The sequence below is a fragment of the Caretta caretta genome, chromosome 6 (assembly GCF_965140235.1).
Source record: "Caretta caretta isolate rCarCar2 chromosome 6, rCarCar1.hap1, whole genome shotgun sequence".
Lineage (NCBI taxonomy): Eukaryota > Metazoa > Chordata > Testudines > Cheloniidae > Caretta > Caretta caretta.
The window spans coordinates 43897464-43919023 of NC_134211.1; the positions used below are offsets into that span (position 1 = coordinate 43897464).

At 41.9% G+C, this 21560-nt stretch overlaps 1 protein-coding gene across 5 annotated transcripts in view; it reads right to left on the minus strand.

Moving 5' to 3' along the window:
- Positions 1 to 21560, minus strand: part of LUZP2 (leucine zipper protein 2) — a 339015-nt gene that overhangs the window by 73313 nt on the left and 244142 nt on the right. For all 5 annotated transcript variants that reach the window (XM_048853684.2, XM_048853683.2, XM_048853679.2 and 2 more), the window contains one exon: positions 1967 to 2041. In XM_048853684.2, coding sequence (XP_048709641.1) covers positions 1967 to 2041 — 75 coding nt within the window. The remainder of the gene's footprint in view (positions 1 to 1966; positions 2042 to 21560) is intronic.

Sequence of the window (21560 nt, forward strand, 5' to 3'; positions counted from 1 at the left end):
TATGCTGTCACATAGTTAATAATATATCCATAATTTGGTTTGGATTGGGAAATTTTAAAATTACCATGGTCCAGATGAAAACAAAAACACTCAGGATCCAAGAATTGTGAACAGTAAAATGAGCTGCTGTTCTCAAAATATTTAGGAGGCACTTCCTATAATTATACCGGGAGTTACGGTATAATTATAGGGAGTGCCTCCTACATATTGAGAGAAGAGCAGCTCATTTTACCATTCACAATTCTTGGATCCTGAGTGATATTTTTTTAATAAAGAAAGAAAGAAAGTTAAATATCCCATTTGGATAGAAATACTGAGTATCCTGAATGAGTGGCACAATACTCCAAAAGAGTTATGGTATAACAGTCTTATTGAAAGGATGCAGACCACTCTCTTATAAACTAATGAAACTGTCCAACTGATGTGCTGTAAGCAAAGAGAGGAAGGATTTCCCAATGGGTAGGGCTCTAGCCTGGGATTTGGGAGACCTTGGTTCAGTTCCCTGCTCTCCCAAAGGCTTCCTTGTGTGAACTCGGGCAAGTCACTTAGCCTCTCTGTGCCTCAGTTCCCTCCATGTAAAATAGGGTTAATAGCACTTCCCTTCCTCAAAGGAGTGTTGTGAGGACAAATACACTAAAGATTATGAGGTGCTCAGATACTATGATAATGGGGGCCAGATAAGTACATTATATCGATAGTTCCAAACATACAGTAACATGTAAAATAGAGAGAGAAAGAACGGGCCACATTACATTACAGGTGCATCTAAAGTAATTTAGCTGCTTATATCTAGTGCAATTCAGCATGCCTTTAGCACTGCTAAGCCAAATAACCAATAACAAACGTCCTGAGATTTTTTCCCCATTTTTTTATATCCTGATAACTATGATGTGTAATCTATTAGAGAAGAATAGAACTGAATTATCAGTCCCACCTTGCTTCCATCGAATTAGAATCTAGAGATAAATCCCATAAACGGACCTGTCTGGTACCCAGGAAAGCACAACTTGGGTTTTATTCAAGAGAAAAAACACCAGTATGAAAACTACCCAAGGGTGTGATGCAAAAGCACTATTCATATCAGAAAGAGGATAATCACAGAAACAAGAGATGGACAGAAGATTAAAAGGAAAGAAAAAATAGGAAAAAACGGAATAGTTTTCCTGTTTCCTTATGGTGGGGAAAAATCTGTAACTCAGTGCAGTGATTGTGTAGGCTTGCCAGAGTAAGTAAATAAAAATCATCCAATAGGAAAGCAGTAGGAGATCAATGACTGTTCCTCCACACACCCCAAAAGCATCTGAGGGACGCAAATCCATTGTGCAACACTTCACAACCAATAACTGGCCTGCACAGCTACCTGGGTGCCCTGAGGGAAGAATGCCATGCAATCTCAAGAGATAGCTTAGTTTGTACATTTCCTCTACACTTCCAGGAGGTGAGGAATGGACTTGGCTCAATAATTCCCATGGGGTTATATACATCCGCACTACATCATGCTTGGGACTGTGGCTAAACGCTAAAATCTAGCCCAAAAGTTGATCAAGTATCAACATCTCTTTGTTGCAAGGTAACCTTAGAATTCGGCTTGATACAAGTTTCTCAGTTTACTTTTAATCTTATTGATCCCAATCTTGAAAACCCTACATTTGAGTTTAATTTTATGCACTGATTCGTTCCATTAACTTCAGCGGGACTGTTCAGAGTACATTAAGTGCATGTGTAAGTCTTTGCAGAACTGATGCCTTAATTTGTATTTCTTTGTCAAGTTACAGCTTTACAATACAATACAATTTACAATACAATACAATTTACAATACAATCATTTCCCCAGTCATTTTGCATGCTAGGCCTGAGAGCGAGGAAAGTGTTTAACTTTGCAGATTAAAGTTAAAATTACTTGTCAGATGAAGTGTCCATAGCGAATAGAGCTAAACACGTTTATAGCACCCAGATAAATTCTTACTTTGTCAAGGGCGGCTTTTTCCAGCTTGTCTTTTGCAATTGCTAACTTTTGCTCCAGGTCTGTGAGCTGTTGGGCCTGTTGGAATAAAAAAAAAAAAGTAGTTGATATAATTTACAATACAATCATTTCCCCAGTCATTTTGCATGCTAGGCCTGAGAGCGAGGAAAGTGTTTAACTTTGCAGATTAAAGTTAAAATTACTTGTCAGATGACCAAGCCCCAAGGGATATTTTTTACTGAGAAAATGTGGCTTTTTATGTGGGAACTGGGCTCAATCCTGCCCTGTTTATGTCAATGAGAGTTTAGTCATTCACTTCAGTGGCAGTAGGAAAAGTCCCCATGTGTTCTGAAGAATTTAGAAAGCCCAACTTAGAGCACTTTTTGTAAAACATTGAAGCGTTCGTATAGTTTTTGTTCCTTGGCTAGTCTTGTATTCCTAACCATTCAGACTCTCTCCGCTAAACTGGAAATTAGACTATACATAACACAGGCACAAACAGCCATGCATACATACTGTGACAGGCTTCAGGGCCTACTCCCTGGTAAACATGGAGTTAACTCCATCTCTGCTTCTTCCTCCTCTTTTGTATGGCACTCAAAGGAAGGGCTATAGGAATGGCTGTTTTTGAGACATTGTACAGTCCAAATCCAGGGGCCCAGGCTAGACCCCACACTGGAGGAGTTTTCTCAAGGAAGAGACCTTGGTAATTTAGACAAATGTTTTGTGTGTGCAGTCATTCCACTGGCTTAAATTTACAACAGTCTACCTGAGTTTCCTGAATTAACAGCAGGGAGTGATTTCCCGCCCCTGGAACACAGAATAATTCAATAGAATTTTCCCTGAAGAAAAAGAAATTTCTAGTAGGGAACTGAACGTTTAAGGAGTTAAGAGTCCCTAGCTTCCTATGGCTGTGCCACCTATAATGTAATAGCACATACTATGTAACTAAAGAGTTGTGGGGTTTTGTTTTTGTTTTATTGTTTTATTTGCAAATATAAATAGCTTTGTAGTTATTTTCAATTTTTATGAAGGAGAAGGGAGGAAAGCACATTGGACCAGATGGCTGTCTCTTCCATCTGAAACTGTAATGAGGCATTGTACATTTTTTGCATATAAATAGATCTGCAAGGTTCTAACTCATCAGTCAAAGGACATCACATTTTAGGCCTTTGTAAATGTTTACTCAAACAACCAATTGCTAAAATATATTGCTATTTTTCCCCAGAGATACCACAGTGCAGATGTTTGACTTACCTACTTCCCACCCTGCTAAAGTTTTTGTGTGTGATATTTTTCTATTTTATTATTTGGTAGACTTTGACTATGCTGAAGGTGGTTGAACAACGGAAAATTAACTGAATGTCATGTACAGAATTAAAAACAAAAAGTTATATTAAATATATAGTTTTAAATGTCTGACAAACTAACAAAAGTCATGACAGTCAGAGTCATGGCCCTCCACTCTCCTGCTGAAGTGAAGAAAAGGCACTTGTTCATATCTAAACACTTATGGTTTGTTATGTAGTCACAATGGGACAGGACTGATGAGCCCCTCTCTCTTGACGTGGATTCTGAGACACAACATTGTGCATCAGCTCAAAAGTAGACAGTGACTCATTACACTGGCAATGATTGCAGTTTGGGGGCTCTTAAAACCAGGTATGACTGTTATGGTTCAGCTGTTGGGTATAAGTTAATGCTCTTGATTTATGACTATAAACCTTTTGGGGCTCATGGGCTCTTTCTGTTCTGTGTTTGTATAGTTCCTAGCACAATAATGCCCTGGTCCATGACTGAGGCTCCTAGGCACTAACATAACAGAAATAAATATCAATATTAATGTCAATATTAATATCAATATGATGATGATGATGAAGAACAAGGAGCAGCTTCAGCAAAAGAACCCAAGTTCCACGCCTTCATGTTATCACCCATCCGGGTGTCTGCCATTTGGTCATGAAAAAAGAGGCCTGAATTGCTCATGTGGCCAAAAGGAGATTTGGCTGACATTTATTGGCTATTGTTGGCAGCCATGTTAGCATGATCCAGCGGTATGTCTATATTTCAAGCTAGGGGGCAGGAGTCCCAGCACAGGGAGACATACCGGTGCTAGCTCTCATCAAGTTTTCATGCTAAAAATAGAATGTAGCGTGAGACAGGCTAGCAGCCTTGAGTATATACTCATGCGGGACCCTAGATACATACTCAGGGTGGGTAACCCATCCAACTGCCACTGTATATTGAGCATGTTAGCTTGATTAGAGCTGCTGCAGGTTTGTCTCCTTGAACTGGGAATCACACCCGAACTGGAAGTGCTAAACTGCCTGAGGGATGAATTTGGAGAAGCACTTGCAATGGTGGTGGGTTGGGCACAGAAGGACATTATGTGGACAATGAGCACCTCCATACATGTTGCAGGGGAGGATCAGACAAAGACAATACTGATGTCTGCTCTGGACTATGTATCCCAATGATGTACACCTCTCAGATATAGTAGGTACTATTCCCTCCCCCACCCAATTTTTTCCCTTCCAGCTCTAATTTTCAATATAAGCATACTATCATGGATTGAGAGGAGGTTGCCAGATTTGTTGATGGAATACAGCAGCTAAACTCAAGGCTAGTAGCATTGTGGAGGTGTGCGTTGGCTGCAGAACGTGGGGGTGGCTTGGGTCTCCAGAGTGGCTGTGAAAGTGATTTAATGAATTACTTGTGAATTAGGAATCAACTCTCACCCTGAACTGGAGTTGGATCTAAAGAAATACCTGAGATCAAGCTATGAAGCTCAGGGGTAACTTGTATAGAAGCTTGCAAAGGGCTCTGGGTTTACCTAGACTGTTTAGACTTTGAACAGTTAAGCTGCTCAAGATTTGGGTATCAGAAGATTTGCTTCCAATCCTCTGTTAGCATTAACTCTAGATATTCTTGCTGTTCCTATAAACATGATGATGAGTTTAGCTGGTTGTTGCCTCCCCGCATCTTCTCTGATGCCAAGTGAGGAAGTCTTCAGGTGTTTGTTGTTACAATAAAGTTGTGACCATTTGGTCAAAAATCTACTTTTTGTGTCTGTCCTCACTGATGCCAGCCATTCACAATCCTGACCTGGGAGGTAATGAATCCAATAGATTATAATGACTTTAAAGTCACAGCGTGTCAGGCCAGAAGGGACCACCAATCTAACCTCCTTTATATCACAGGCCACCAATACCACTCAACACCCACACACTAAACCCCGCAACTTAAATCAGACCAAAGTATTACAGCCCACAGGAGACTAAACTATTATGTGTCATAAGAAGAGAACAGGAGGTACTGAGGTGCACTAGTGCCAAAGTTTCCTGCACTGGCAGGGAAATGATTGAGTGAGATATACCCAGCTATCCTGGCAAGTGACCTGCACCCATGTGCTGCAGAAGAAGGCAAAAAAACCCTCTCAAGATCAGTGCCAATCTTATCTGAGAAAAAATTCCTTCCTGGCCTCACATATGGCAACCGGTTAGAACCTCAGCATGTGAGCAAGAACCAATGAGCCAAGCATGTGAGAGAAAGAAAGAAAGAATGCTCAGTGTCACTTCAGAGCCCTGGCCTTCCCCATCCAGTCTCATCTCAAACCAGGCCATCAGAGAAGGAGATTAAAACAAAACAACCCAGAATACACTGGAGCGGGGCACGGAAAAATCCCTTCCTGACCCCTGCAAGTGAAACCCCCAAAGCGTGAGCTTTTAGGGACATAAGATGGAAACTGGAAGTGAACCTCCAGCTGATGATCTCCACCACCTACCATCACATGTAACTCTTTCATACAATTGCACTTGTAAGTTTGCCCAGCTCTCTCTTACCAGCTCTGTGGTCCTCTGTCAGGACCAGTCTTCTGTCTGGCTTCCTGGAGGATTTCTCTCTCCTGCAGCCTGTCCACCATCCTTTGCCTGGGCTTCTAAGCTCCTCCAGGCAGCATGTGTGGCAGATCTGGAGGGGCAGGGCTACCTTGGCTCAGTATTGCCCTTTAACAACTTCAGACCCAGTGTGGGTTTGAATATCCCATCACACATCCCTAATGCATTAATAGAAAGCAATCATATCCCCTGTAAGCCTTCTTTATGCTAGACTAAACAAGCCAATCTCACCCAGTCTCCTCTCTTAAGAGAGGCCCTCCATTCCCCTGATCATCCTATACTTGTTCTCTGCACCTGTTTAAATGAATCTTTCTTGAATATGAGTGACCAGAATTGCACACAGTATTCCAAATGAGGTCTCACCAGTGCCGTGTACAATGGCATTAATACTTCTCTATCTTTATTAGAAATGCTTTCCCTGATGCATCCTAGGATTTTTCACAGCTATATTACATTGGTGGCTCATAGTCATCTGTGACTGACCCACAAACCCAGGTCTCTTTCCTTCTCTCTCGCTTCTAACGGATGGGCCCTCAGCTTGTAGCAGAAATTCTTATTATTCGACCCTGAGCGTCTGACCTTCACTTCGTACTATTGAACTTCAATCTATTTCTATTACTCCAGTCTTCAAAGTCATCCTGTATGATGTTCCAATCCTCCTCTGTATTGACAATGCCTCCCAACTCATTTCATCATCAAATTTCATCAGTGTACTCCTACTCCTTGTGCCAAGATCATTAATAGAAATATTCAATAAGGTTAGTCCCAAGACACATCCTTGATGAACTCCACTAGCAACACCCTCTGGTCTGATAATTCACCTTTCAGCACAATCAGATGCCTTCTTTACCTTAGAGAATTCCTCATTTGCCTTACAGTTCGTGTACTGATCCCCATCTTCTCCAATTTAACTAATACTTCTTCATGAGGCATTGCGTCAAATGCTTTACTGAAGTCCAAGTGCACTAGATTTCCCTTATCTAAAAAAATCAGTTATTTTCCCAAAGAAGGAAATCAGTTTAATCGGGCATGATCTACCCGTGGTAATCCCATGTTGCATTACACCCCCTTTTCCTCCATACATTTAATTATTCTTTCCTTCCCAGTTTGTTCTAAAGCCTTGCATACTACTGAGGTCAGACTTACATGTCTACAATTGCCTAGATCACTTTTGTTCCCTGTCCTAATTATAGATATGATATTAGCTATTTTCCAGTCAGATTGTACTACCCTCAGATAGATAGATTTATGAACAATCCTTGCTACTGGACTAAAAATATCATGTTGTAAGGATCGGCAGGACACAAACCCAGATCAGCAGAGTGACCAGGCAACTGACACCTCCAAACTGCCGGTTGGCCACAGCAGTAACCCAGCTACTCCTTGCGACCTGCAATTCATGTACACTATGAGAAGTCCGGTCCACAACACCTGATTGGCAGCCATGCTGGAGGCTCCAGTTGACACTGTATAAGTCTACAGGGTGTAGAAGGAAGTATCCAGGTATCAACAGGGATCCTCAGCAAGCTACCATAACCAATACTGCTTCTCTGCTTCCAAAGTCCCAGCATCGATTTTGGCTCTGATTTGGATTCTGACCCTCATTCTGGACCCAGAACCCTGGCACAGGTTCTGACCTCTGGTATTGAACTGGCCTGTAAGTCTGACCTCAAGCCACTTAAGTCCCACCCCAGGACCCTTCCTGGCATGTCTCAAAGGGCACCACAAATGCCTTAATGGGTTGATCAAACCCAGGAGGAACTCCCCACATTGACAACACAAGTGTTGCAGCCCTTGTCAGAGAACCAGACCCTGCAGATGCAGATTACTCAGACACATGACAAAAACACTGCACAGTGGACTCAACTGGCACAGTATGCTGCCACGAACCAGTCTCTGACGGAGCAGACTACCTGGCTCTAAGGTGAGAATATTGTACTCTTGACATGTGGCGTGCCATGACAGACACCCACCTCCCCAAATATGGGGCTGACAGTTCACGCCCATGTACACTTCAGCAGAGACTAACAATTCAGGGGGTTTCTTAATCAATGTTATTTGCAGTTCCTCCACTGCTCCATGTCCTATCCCATTGATCAAGCTAAGGTAGGATTTGTAATTAGCCTCTTAACAGAAGAAGTGTTAGACTGAACCACATCCCTGTTAGAACAAGGAAGCCAGTACTGATGAACTGAGACACCCAGTTGGCAGCCACTATCAAGCAGAGTGTCCAAAGGGTCTGTCCTGGGGCCGGTTTTGTTCAACATCTTCATTAATGATCTGGATGATGGGATGGATTGCACCCTCATCAGGTTCACAGATGACACTAAGCTGGGTGGGGAGAGGTAGATACACTGGAGGGTAGGGACAGGGTCCAAAGATATCTAGACAAATTGGAGGATTGGGCTAAAATAAATCTGATGAGGTTCAACAAGGACAAGTGCAGAGACCTGCACTTGGGACAGAAGAATCCCATGCACAGCTACAGGCTGGGGACCAACTGGCTAAGTGACAGTTCTGCAGAAAAGGATCTGGGGACTATAGTGGACGAGAAGCTGGATACGAGTCAACAGTGTGCCCTTGTTGTCAAAAAGGCTAATGGAATATTGGACTGCATTAGTAGGAGCATTACCAGGAGATCGAGAGAAGTGATTATTTCCCTCTATTTGGTACTGGTGAGGCGACATCTGGAGTACTGCATCCAGTTTTGGGCCCCCCCACTACAGAAAGGATGTGGACAAATTGGAGAGACTCCAGTGGAGGGCAATGAAAATTATTAGGAGGCTGGGGCACATGATTTATGAGCAGAGGCTGGGGGAACTGGGCTTATTTAGTCTGCAGAAGAGAAGAGTGAGGGAGGATTTGATAGCAGCCTTCAACTATCTGAAGGAGAGTTCCAAAAAGGATGGAGATAGGCTGCTCTCAGTGGTGGCAGAAGACAGAAAAATGGTCTCAAGTTGCAGTGGGAATGGCGGGTCTAGGTTGGATATTAGGAAACACTATTTCACTAGGAGGGTGGTGAAGCACTGGAATGGGTTACCTGGGGAGATGGTGGACTCTCCACCCATAGAGGTTTTTATGGCCCGGCTTGACAAAGCCCTGGCTGGGATGATTTAGTTGGTGTTGGTCCTGCTTTGAGAAGGGGGTTGGACTAGATGACCTCCTGAGGTCTCTTCCAACCCTAATCTTCTATGGCTCTATGATTCTATCTTCCTTCAGTGGTTTTTTTGTTTGTTTTTTTGTCATTTTCAATTACCTATACTGCACTCGCTCAGCCAGAGCAACCAGAGCACAAACTCCAACAGGAGCAGGGGTTGGTCACCTATGTCACCCACCTAAGACAAATCATTTCTGACACCAGGTGAAACAAGGTGGCCCAGTTCTACCAGTTTCAATGGGGATTATACAAGGAAGTCAAAGACATACTAGCTTATGTGGGAACCCTGGCCCGCTTGGATGCCTTTACTGATCTCGCTGTACTCAGTGGCAAACTGCTTGAGCGATGCAAAAAAAGGAAGGGGTTCGTGCCACATCCCTGCCAATATTCCTTGGTAACAGTCCACATCCCAGTGTCCATGCAACCCAATGTAGCCCACTGCCATATCACTCTAAGGAAAGAGAATGCTGTTGCAACCACAGTTTTTGTTTCTATTGTGGGGAACATGGTCTTGCACTTTTTGGCTGCCCATCATGGGCCCCAGCCCAGCAAAATTTGTGAAATGACTGAGCCCAGACACGGAAAAGGGAGCCAGTTTGGGTGGGCCATGAGCCATTCATCCACTTATTGAAGCATGCTGAAGGCATGGCGAGTCCTCGTTACACCTTCAAGTTCAGGTTCATTTCCACAACCCAGGTTTGCCTCAATGAGTTTCCCCCACAACGGATGCTTGTGAACACCAGGGCAGTGAACAACTTCATGGACACCAATGTCACACTTGCCTTGGGTATCCCAGAGCAGCCAAATCGAAACCCCTGACCTCAAAGACTATAGATCAGTGGTTCTCAAAGCCGGTCCGCTGCTTGTTCAGGGAAAGCCCCTGGCGGTTTGTTTACCTGTCGCGTCCACAGGTTCGGCCGATCGTGGCGCCCACTGACCGTGGTTCACCACTCCAGGCCAATGGGGGCTGCAGGAAGGGGCGCGGGCTAAGGGACGTGCTGGCCGCCCTTCCCGCAGCCCCATTGGCCTGGAGCGGCAAACTGCGGCCAGTGGGAGCCGCGATCGGCCGAACCTGCGGACGCGGCAGGTAAACAAACCAGTCCGGCCCACCAGGGGCTTTCCCTGAACAAGCGGCAGACCGGCTTTGAGAACCACTGCTGTAGATGATTTGCTCCTGTCCTTGGATCCAATGACACAGGAGGCTGTGCCTTTGTAAGCTGTTATCCAGAATCACTGAGGAATTGTAAGGTTTCATGCAATCCATTCACCACACTTCCCCATAATCACTGGTGTCTCGTGGCTGGCAATCTATCACCAGGATGTCTGCAGTAGGAATGCAAACTCAGTTTCTGCTCTGAATTCTGCCTTCAAGTCCGCCTATGTACATTGCCCAATGGATCCTGGCCAGAGACTGGGCCACTGCCAGGAAATCTCTGGACTCTGGCTGAAGGCTGGGTGCGACTATCACCAGAATCAACTCCTGCTCTTTTTGCTAAGTACAGGAACTTTGAGAAGAAATGCAGACCTGTTACCATCACATCAGGACTATAACTGTCTGATTGAGCTACAGCCTGAGGCCAAAATACCCTATGCTACATCTATGTAATGTCAGAACCAGAACTGGCCACCCTGTGTTCCTATCTCCAGAAGGATCTGGAAAGGGGTTTATTTGGCCATCATCATCTCCTACCAGGGCCCCTCTTCTTTTTATCAAAAGGAAAGATGGTATCCAACATTTATCATGATTATGAGGCCCTCAATCAAATAATCATCAGAAGCTGATAGCCCCTCACACTCATCTTGGAGTTGTTGGACCATGTGTGGTCAGCCGACGTATTCACTGAGCTCAGCCCGTGTGGAGCTGCCAACCTAGTACGGATCAGAGCAGGGATGAATTTAAGACAGCTTTTTTCAAATCTGATATGGCCATTATGAATACTTGGCAATGCCTTTTGGTCTCACAAATGCCCCGGCCACTTTCCAGTTTATGAAGTATCCCATGACGTCTTAGCCAGTACATCTAAGTCTAAGGTGCTAAACCAAAGACATCTCTGCCGGGCTCTGTTCTTCACCTGTTTTAATGTCACCATCACCAGTCACCCTGGAGCCCAGAACAAGGCTGCTGATGCCTTGTCCTGAAAAGGGGAGTGTCTTACCAGCCAACACCCCTCAAGCACAGAGCCACCACACATCCTCAAGCCCTGCAATTTCCTGGGTATTTCCCAATACCTCCTGTCTTTGATCCACTCAGCAACAGGGTAAGAACACTCTCCCAAGGAGCATGAGGTAGGAAGCAAGGCAACATCAGATATGGCATGATTTACTCTGTTGTCAAGAGTCACCTGTACATCCCACTGGGGTACCCCCGACGTGAGGTCTTGAGACTCAGCCAGGACTTCCCACTAGCAAGCCAGTTCAGCCACCTCAAGATCCTTTACCTGATTAGCCACGTCTTCTGATGGCCTAGGATGTGAGCAATGGAGGTATGCAGTGGGACCAAGTGGCCATCCATGAGTTCCCCTTGGAGCTCTAATACCTGCCGAGTCCTCAGCAAAACCTTGGGCAGCCATCACCATGGGTTTTATAGTGCAGCAGCTCCCTGTGTTTGATGGATACACCATCATCCTCACCGTGGTCAATCAATTAACCAAAATGCCCCACTTAGCCCCCCTTGCACACCTGCCCATCACTGAAGAGATATCTTGACTGCTGGTGACACACTTTATCCATCTCCATGGGCTCCCCAGACAGACTACTTGACTGAGGTCTGCAATTTGCATTGTGGTTCTGGCACAAACCTTTGCTGCTGTTTGGAGTCTGCACCTATGCATTCTCCATCTATCACTGACAGACTGATGGACAATCTGTGAGAATGAATCCGGTTTTAGAATGACATCTATAGTACTTTACAAATGATCACCAGAATGGCTGGTCAGCTGTGCTGCCCCAAGCAGAATTCACCTACAATAATGCAGATCACGTCTCCACTGGGCAGAGTCTATTCTATTTAAATTTTGGGTTCCATCTCTGTCTTCACCCACCTGTACCTGCCACCTCCACAAACCTGGCAGCCACCAACTGGCTTACTGAAAACAGAAGCAAAAGTATCCATTAGTTTTTGGGCCACATCTAGATTATCTTTAACCTCCTTTCCATCCACACTGCATCTCATTCTAACTTCATCCTTCCTTATTCTTTTATTATCTATCTTAATTTCCTTGGCAAATGCTAATTTAGATAGACTTTTAAGTAATTCTCACTTTACTCCTACATTTTATAACCTCGATGATTTAATTTTTTTTGCTGGTAGACCCTTTCTTCCATTCCCTACAGGCTCTCTGCTTATGCCTAATTACCTTTTTTGAGGTGGTTATTCATCCATCTGGGTTGGCAGTTTTTCTCTACATTTTTCCTCCTTGCTTGGGATGCAAATTTCAGGTAGCTTTTGTGTAGTTGCTTTGAAGCAGTTCCAAGCCTCCTCCACATTTAAGTCATTGAGCTCTTCACTCCAGCTGACTTTAACTAATTCCCTTAATTTCCCCAAATCTGTACTTTTAGAATGAAAAATCATGGTTGACAAGCTGATTTTGGTCATTTAATTTAAACTTAGTTAACTCTTGATCATCTGATCCAAGGATATTTCCAATGACTAGCTCTTCTATAACTCTACTTCATATCAAGTAAAACCTTCTGAATCTACAGAGTATAGATAGCATTCTTGAAAAGGAGTGATAATATGTATCATAAAAATCATTTTGCAGGGAGCAATTATTATCTAAGCAGTACACATTTACTTGGGTATATATTTTTTAGAGTAATAGTTGGGGTTGATTGATTTACTTTAATGGCTGAGTCTATCACGTAAATTATTTTACTTCACAGGCTATTGAACCAATAGGCCAATGTAGTATCAATCCTGCTGCCACAAACTGACATTAAGTCCGTGCACTAAATATTCTTTTTATTGAAATAATGGATTGTTCATTCAGCTGCAGCTGATATTAAATCTCAGCTCACCTCTTTATCCCCCTGTAATTTTACAATGCCCAAATTAATTATTTTCCAAAAAAATTCAGAATTGTCTGTTAAACTCCATCTCATATGGTACAATTTTGCTGCTACTTTGAGCTAATCCTTTGAAAAAGTTTTGTTAATTAACATAACCCAGACAGTGAAGAGAGGCTAAGGAAAGGAGCACAACTGGTACCCAAAATGAGCAAAACCATTTCAATGTGGATTATATTCAAAAATGCTACGGAGAATAAGCACAGCTTAAAAGCTTTTCATTCTTTTTGCCAGAAATAAATAAATTACCAGTTTGAGCAGCTCTTCCCAATAATTATTATAGTGAAGAATACTGCTAGAATTGGTGATCTCTTACCCACTGTAAAAGAAAAGTTTTAACTACACCCACTATAAGGGCATGATACTGTGAGGCACAGAGGGCCCTCAACCCCTCACTAATATCCATAGTACTGATCTTCTTATAGGATTCATCACCTTGAAGAATCAGGCCCTAATAGAGGAGAAATGAAATGAAATAATAGCATTGAATGCTCTGAGAGAGCATTTTGAACACTTACTCTAAGTGCAGGAACTTAAAGCCACTTAGGAGTCCTGCATTCCCTTCCCACTCCCAAACTCCCACTGAACTCAATGTACTCATCCTATTTATTGCAAATTACCTTAGAGAAAATGCCAGCATTTAAATAAATATCTACAGATATGGGGTGAGGGGGGAAGAGACAGATGGCTATTGGGCTAGAGTCTGATCTATGTTGCATAGATAAAACTCCAGACTGGCTCTGGATCAGAAACAGGATTTTTGTGTCTATTTGAATCTATGATCTGTCAAACGGTATGCAAACAACGTCTTCTCTTCCTTGCACTATGCCTTTGATTGTTTAACAAAGATCTATAATTATTGCATGCTGTATATTATACTGAAGTTCTAAAGCATCAGCGCTCTCTCTCTCTCTCTCTCTCAAAGCCATACAGCAAGTAATAAAAGTGATACACTCTATGATCCTCAGAAGCGAGATATTTTATGCATTTGGAGACCAGGCAAAATGTCCTCAGATGTGTTAATGTTGTTCCCTAAAATCTAAATTTTTCACAGGGGAGGCATGGAACAAAGGGCATATATACATCACCTTCTGGAGCACGGAACACTGCATATCACTATAAAGCAGCTCACCCAGCTTCTAACAAGCAATCTACATTCAAGCCACATTCCAAATATAGCCCCTTCACTTTCCTCCTCATGGAAGGCTAGACCAGTGGTTTCTCCTGCAGGATCTCCTCATCCTAACCCCTAGCTCTCTCTGCTTCAGAAAGATAACTAAATCCTCATGTCTGAGTTAATAAAATCCTTTTGCTAGTATGACGCAGCAAAAAACCCAAATCTATCTCTATGCATGCACCAATTCTATATTTCATGCACCTGACATCAAAATGACTCATCAAAAGCATGCTGTATCCCTTTGCGGAGCCCTGGAATCTACCATCCTGTTACGGTGGCACACAAATTATGCCTGACTTCTGCATAGGACACACAGGCAGTCCATGAAGTGGCTCCTTTATGATCTCTTCCCCTCCTGCCCCTAACCCCTGTGCAGCTATAATTTGACCAGAGATGTCTTAATGGTTGGACATGAATGCTTCTGGGATGATTAAGAATTGAAAGTCATGCCAAGTTGTCAATTATAAGGGTTCAGAGAAGAGCCAGAAGAATGATTAAAGGATTGAGTTATAGACTCAAGGAACTCAGTCTGTTTACCTTAACAAAGAGAAAAGGGGTCTCTTGATTACAGTTTATAAAAGTACCTACCTGGGGAACAAATATTTGATAATGAACTCTTCAACCTAGCAGGAAAGGGTATAACATGATCCAATGCCTGTAAGTTGAAGCTAGACAAATTCAGAATGGATATAAGGTGTAAGTTTTTAACAGTGCGGGTATTTAACCACTGGGACAGTTTACCAGGGGTCATGGTGAATTCTCCATCACTGGCCATTTTAAAATCAAGATTGAATGTTTTTCTAAAAGATCTGCTCCATGAATGATTTTAGGGAAGTTTTCCAACCTTTGTTATACAAGTCAGACAGACCTTGGATTGCATGTACTGCCTGGATATTACGAAATATGCATGACTGTAATTCAAGTAATATGCAGGAAATTCTATTATATAAATATTATTTGGGATTGACTGTTTATGGTGTCTGTCACTCAATAAGTAATTTCCCATAAATTTGGAATGAGGTCTCAGATGTAACTGAAAACCTTGTGTCACAAATAGGAACAGATTGAAACATGGCAAATTGCGCTGAATTGGGGTATTTTGGGGGGGTGGGGGCGAAAGGTGTCAAAATTTCAAAACATTTCCGCCATGTGTAGCTAGAAATGGCTAGATTGTCCCTCCTCTTAAAGGGACTACTCCCATGTGCAAACACAAATACATGTATAAGTGTTGGTAGGATCAGGGCCTTATTCAAGACATGCTAAAGTGGGATTTTATTGGGATCTCTCCCAAGGAATTTTTTTGAGCCTAATTATATTGAATGACAAGGACTGCTCCTTATTGATGATTATCACAAATTCTACTTAATTGGGAAACATTCAGTAAGTATCTAGTAGTTAAATGGTGTTTAACCACATGTTAAGTAGGTGTGACATTTTGAGCTCTAATTTTATTGTACTTAAATAAATATTTAAGTTTAAAAAAGGTGAGCATCATTTTCTTTTCTTTATTTTTGGTGGATTATTTATTTTAAAATTTTATCTTCTATTTGGCACAACTATTGAACTGGTAAGAGAGACAAACATTGAATGAGCTGTCCTGTGAAGAGGAATCTACTACATTTACTCTCTGGACATTATTTGCCTCTTAGAAAAAACAAATACTTGGTGCCACTGGACAAGACTATGTACTATAAAACAGCATTTAAAATATAGTAGAAACTTGCACTTCGCTGACTGCTATCTGTTCATTCAGATGTGCAGCTAAAAAACCACAGCCATTCCACAATATCTGAATTATATTTCAAGAATGTATAACAAGAAAGAAAAAAGCCAACTTAAAATATGATTCCACTCAAAATCCTTGCAGTTTGTCTATTTTCCTGATGCTCAATGCTGTTATCCTCATTAGTGACTCTTCTGGCTGTTCAATCTAAGCAAAGTATCTTGACCTACATGGTTTTTAGTAGTGGAAGCTTCACTTCCCCCTTCTTATTAACATTTTTCCACTCCATCTTTCTTCCTGCACATAAAATATCACCCTGTGACTCAAAAGTGACAGATCATTCAGATTTTAGTTACAGTAAGTGACAGGAGGCTCCCATCTCTCTAGAAGTGACTCCGTATACTGGGATCTAAGACAGAAAGCAGACTGTACAATATTACTGAATGATTTATATTCAGTACTTACAAACAGGGGTGCCACAGTTGCAACTGTCCCTCTGTCCCTTTTCTGGTTTCTCTGAGTGCACCCTCTCAGGGGTGGAGCCTCTTGTGCCTTTACCTATTGTCAGGTGGAATTTTGTATTCTCCCACACTAAGGCCTTGTCTACACTGCCACTTTACAGTGCTGAAACTTTCTCACTGAGGGGGGTGAAAAAACACCCCCCTGAGCAATGCAAGTTTCAGCACTGTAAAGTGGCAGTGTAGAAAGTGCACCAGAGTTGAGAGCTACTCCACTCGTGGGGGTGGGTTTTTTACAGCGCTGGGAGAGCTCTCCCCCAGCGCTGGTGCCACGACTACATGTTGGTAGTGAAGACATACCCTAAGACGAGGGCCTGAGCTACAAGCACCCTATTTAGCAATTATTACCCTGTAGGTTCAAATAAATTCAATCACCTGCACTTCTTACTTTCAGGAGTCTGTGACCTGTGGGGTAGTGACAAAACAGCCTCCTTAACACAAAGATATTGTTCATTTTAGCACTAGAAACAAAGCTTTTAGAGACAAATAATTTAAAAGAACAAACATTCCACCTGTATGTCTGTCTTTCCTGAAGTCATACCATCCCTAAGGGCAACTTAGGCAGGTCTAACTTCTTTAGAAACCTCCAAAAGGTGTTATGTGATTCGGTACCCCTGAACTACTGCCTCTCTCGAGAAAGGGTCCTGTTAAATCCTTCCAGAATTTTTTTTGTTCTCTTGTGTCCCTACATTTTGACCCTTTCGGTCAAAACCGTCATTAAGTTAAACTAGTACAGTCATACAGAAAACACCCCCATAACCAATCCAACATATAATATTCATAGGTTTCAAAACCTGCCTGGTTTCGACTGGAATTTTGTCAGAATTGGACCATTCCTGTAAGAACACTGCAATTTTGAAGAAACAACATTTTCTAACCGCGAAGTGTACTGTTAGAAAATTTCCGACCACCTCTACTTTCCTGATTTCATGGAATTGGTGCTAGATTTTGATTTTAGGCACAGACCTGAGCAACGATTATGTGTAAGATACATCATCTCCATGTGGCAGTGTTCTGAGTAATAGTCACCTTCCTGCTGCCTCCTATCACAATCACACTCCTGTTCAATTTGGTAATAATAGCCTGCTGGCCTTAGCCCAACTCTCCAGGCAACTTCAGCTGTTCTGGAGAATAAATACAGAGGTAGAGCCAAGATTTGATCCATTCCCCTACCCTCCCTGTCCAGGATTTAAGTCTTGCTTACTCTTACATATCCATGGGGACAGAGAGACAGAATCTTGCTCTTTGAGATTTTTGCAGTGTGTGTGCTTGCATTTCACCACGTTGGTCTCACTGACATCCATGTTAGCCCAATGAAGTCACTGGAGCAGCACGGTTGTAACTAAGAGGAAAGCTTGCCTCAATAGCCTTATTATACAAAATTTTGAGTCCCAGAAATCTCAGAGAAAACACACTATCTATCTCAGGTATTTCGACAGTGACTATCACTGTGGTACTTAAACACCAAAGAGAAATGACTGTGCCAATACGGATTACTTACAAAGTGTATGGCCGATACTGGCCTCATTCATTGAGAATTCTTGCACTACTTTGTTATATAGGCCATATGGAAACAAATTAAGAAGTTTCATTAGAGACTTTCAAACTCCCTCTCCTTCTTTTCTTTATTTTGCTGTCTGTTACACAAAGAACCTGTCTTGGGCTAGACTTATATCTTCTCACAGCTCTGAATTCCCCTTTGTCTCATAAGCTTTGGGCCTGAGCTTGGGGGCAGTTCGGGTTCACAGCGGCAGTGTTTTCAGTGTCTTCATTAACTTCTAATCCTTCTCCACATGATACATTTCGGATCTCGATAAAAGCAAGTTTACTGAGTAGGTGGCAATCATTTGGGGCCAGATCCATTTCTTCTTTGAAGCCAGTGGCAAACTCTTCCTGACTTTGGTGGCAGTTGGTTCAGATATCTAGTGAGGTTTGAGAAATTTGTGAGCTTGTTTAGCATTAAAACTGTTGCTGCGGCTTCCAGACTTATCTAAGTAACCTTGTCACACACACTAACTCAGACCGACTATTAAGGATAGCATTGACTTGAAATGTAAGTCTAGAACCTTAAGGCCACCTCAAGGGTATGTAAGAAACGTTTTAAATTGGATTTTTCAGTTCATTAAAGATGTAATAACATTTTAATACTCAAGGCTACATTTTGAGAAGCTCTGTAACAATATGCTAATATATAAATTACTAAGAACTGAAATTCTACCCAAATGTTGAAAACTTGTTTTTCCCACCAGTTTATAAAACTATTAAAGCAATACAGTAGGAAATGGTACATTCTCTAGTTCAATTAAAATATCCATCTTTATTGGTGTAGATTAATGATGCTTTGAGAGGTATATGAGGTTAGTCGTGACTGATGATCTATTATAGAAAAATTACAAATGTGTTTAATGATGTGGATATAAGTGGATATATCGTATTACATCCCTGCATACTTTGTCACCTCTCTCCTCAGATTTTAAGCTCTAAAAAGCACCCCATTGTATGTGTTTTTTACAGCGGGTTAACATAATTGGGCACAATTCTGTTTAGGTTCTCAATGTACAACTGTAGTACTACTAAGAATTAATGAAAAAAAATTGCATAAAGGAGGCATTGAAGAATGTTAGTCTGTAAAACTGCATCACAAATTTCTTGCCTTGAAATTGAGAGAACCCCAACATGCTGTATTCTTGACTTCTAGGGAATCTGAGATGCAGTAATAGAATGGAGCAACAATGGAAAATTCCAGTATTTTCACATTTGTTTTCATCCCAAATTGGGATAAAAATCAAAGTATCAACATTTTCCCATGGAATGAAAAATTCTGATTTTTTTTATTCAAAATGTCAAAATATTTTATTCTGGGGTGTTGAACCAAATTGAAATATTTTGTTTCACTAAACTGTCTGTGCCTGTGGTACCAAAGTGCCTCCTGGGAGTTGAAGTTCAGATGGCTCGTGCTCTAATTTCCCCCATGGACTGGGCTCCTTGGCTGGAGTACATCTCCATAATATACCACAGTCACGTAACTCCCATGATTTACCATGCTGCTTAGCTAGAGGGGTCATTGTAGAGCATCATGAGACATGTATTCCAGCCAATGAACCTGGCCCACAGGAAATACTGGAAGCATGAACTGACATAAAACTCCAGTGAGGAACTGTGGCACTAAAGGGAGATGCAATTTAATGTCAAATTGACTCGAAACAACATGTTTCAGTTAGGTTCAAGACACCTAAAATTTTGACTTGGGTTGAACTGACCGGAAGCAAAATGTTTCATTTTAATTAGTTAGACAGATTATATTTGAAATTTCATATGTGGAGGAACTGCATTTTCATGACTGATATAGACAGTGTTTCACTCAGGGAAGGAATCTTTCCTTCCTCTTTCAAACACCCAATAGTCCAAATAACAGGGAACCCCTGATACATCAATTCTAGTTACCTACTTTCCAGCATCAAGCCTCCTGTTGCTGAACTAACTCATAGAGAGGCTAGCCAAAGGCTAAATTCAAACTCATCACTTTGAAGCTAATCTCCTAGGTCTGGCACAATCGGGGTTTAGGCAAGGACATGGAACGGATACTGCTTTAGTGGCACTGATGTGTGATCTCCTGCTGTCAAAGGACAGACATCCATTCTCATCCTCTTGGACCTCTCTGCAATAACTGACACAGATGACCATAAGCCACTGCTCTCTCTCTAAAGAGAGGTCACAAGAGTCCAGGGAAATGTGGTAAAATGGTTTGAGTCCTTCCAGGAGGGATGCACCCAATGAGTAGTGATGGGAAACTGATTTTCAATAAGCCTTGGAGGACTGGGGAAGTTCCAGAAGAGTGGAAGAAAGATAATGTTGTACCAATTTTTAAAAAGGATAAACAGGATAACATGGGTAATTATAGGTCCATCAGTCTGACATTGATCCTGGGCAAGATAATGGAGAGGCTTGATTAATAATGAACTAAAGGAGGGTAATGTAATTAATGCAAATCAACATGGGATCATGGAAAATAGATCCCGCCAAACTAACTTGATATCATTTTTTAAAAATTTAGATTACAAGTTTGGTTGACAAAGCTAACAGTGTTGATGTAATATACTTGGACTTCTGTAAGGTGCTTGACTTGGTATCACACAACATTCTGATTAAAAAGCTAGAATGGAGCTAAAATTAATATGGGACATATTAAATGGAACAACAAGTGGCTAATGGATAGGTTTCAAATCGTAATTGTGAATGGGGAATCATCACTGAGTGGGTTTGTTTCCAGTGGAGTCCTGCGCGGATCTGGACTTGACCCTACCCTATTTCACATCTTTATCAAAAACCTAGAAGAAAACAAAGTCATCACTGATAACTTTCAGAGTAGCAGCCGTGTTAGTCTCTATTCGCAAAAAGAAAAGGAATACTAGTGGCACCTTAGAGACTAACCAATTTATTTGAGCATAAGCTTTCGTGAGCTACAGCTCACTTCATCGGATGCATTCAGTGGAAAATACAGTGAGGAGATTTATATACACACAGAACATGAAAAAATGGGTGTTATCATACACATTGTAAGGAGAGTGATCACTTAAGATGAGCTATTACCAGCAGGAGAGTGGGGGGGGGGGGGGGGGAGAAAACCTTTTAAGGTTTCTCCCCCCCCCCCCACTCTCCTGCTGGTAATAGCTCATCTTAAGTGATCACTCTCCTTACAGTGTGTATGATAACACCCATTTTTTCATGTTCTGTGTGTATATAAATCTCCTCACTGTATTTTCCACTGAATGCATCCGATGAAGTGAGCTGTAGCTCACGAAAGCTTATGCTCAAATAAATTGGTTAGTCTCTAAGGTGCCACTAGTACTCCTTTTCTTTTCACTGATAACTTTGTAGATGACACAAAAATTGGGGGAGTTAAAGATAAAGAGGACAGTGATCTAGATCTAGATTACTTGGTAAATTGCCTGCAAGCAAAAATATATATGTTTTAATATAGCTAAATGTAGATGTATATATCTAGGAACAAAGAATGTAGGCCATACTTACAGGATGGGGGACTCTATCCTAGGGGCTGTG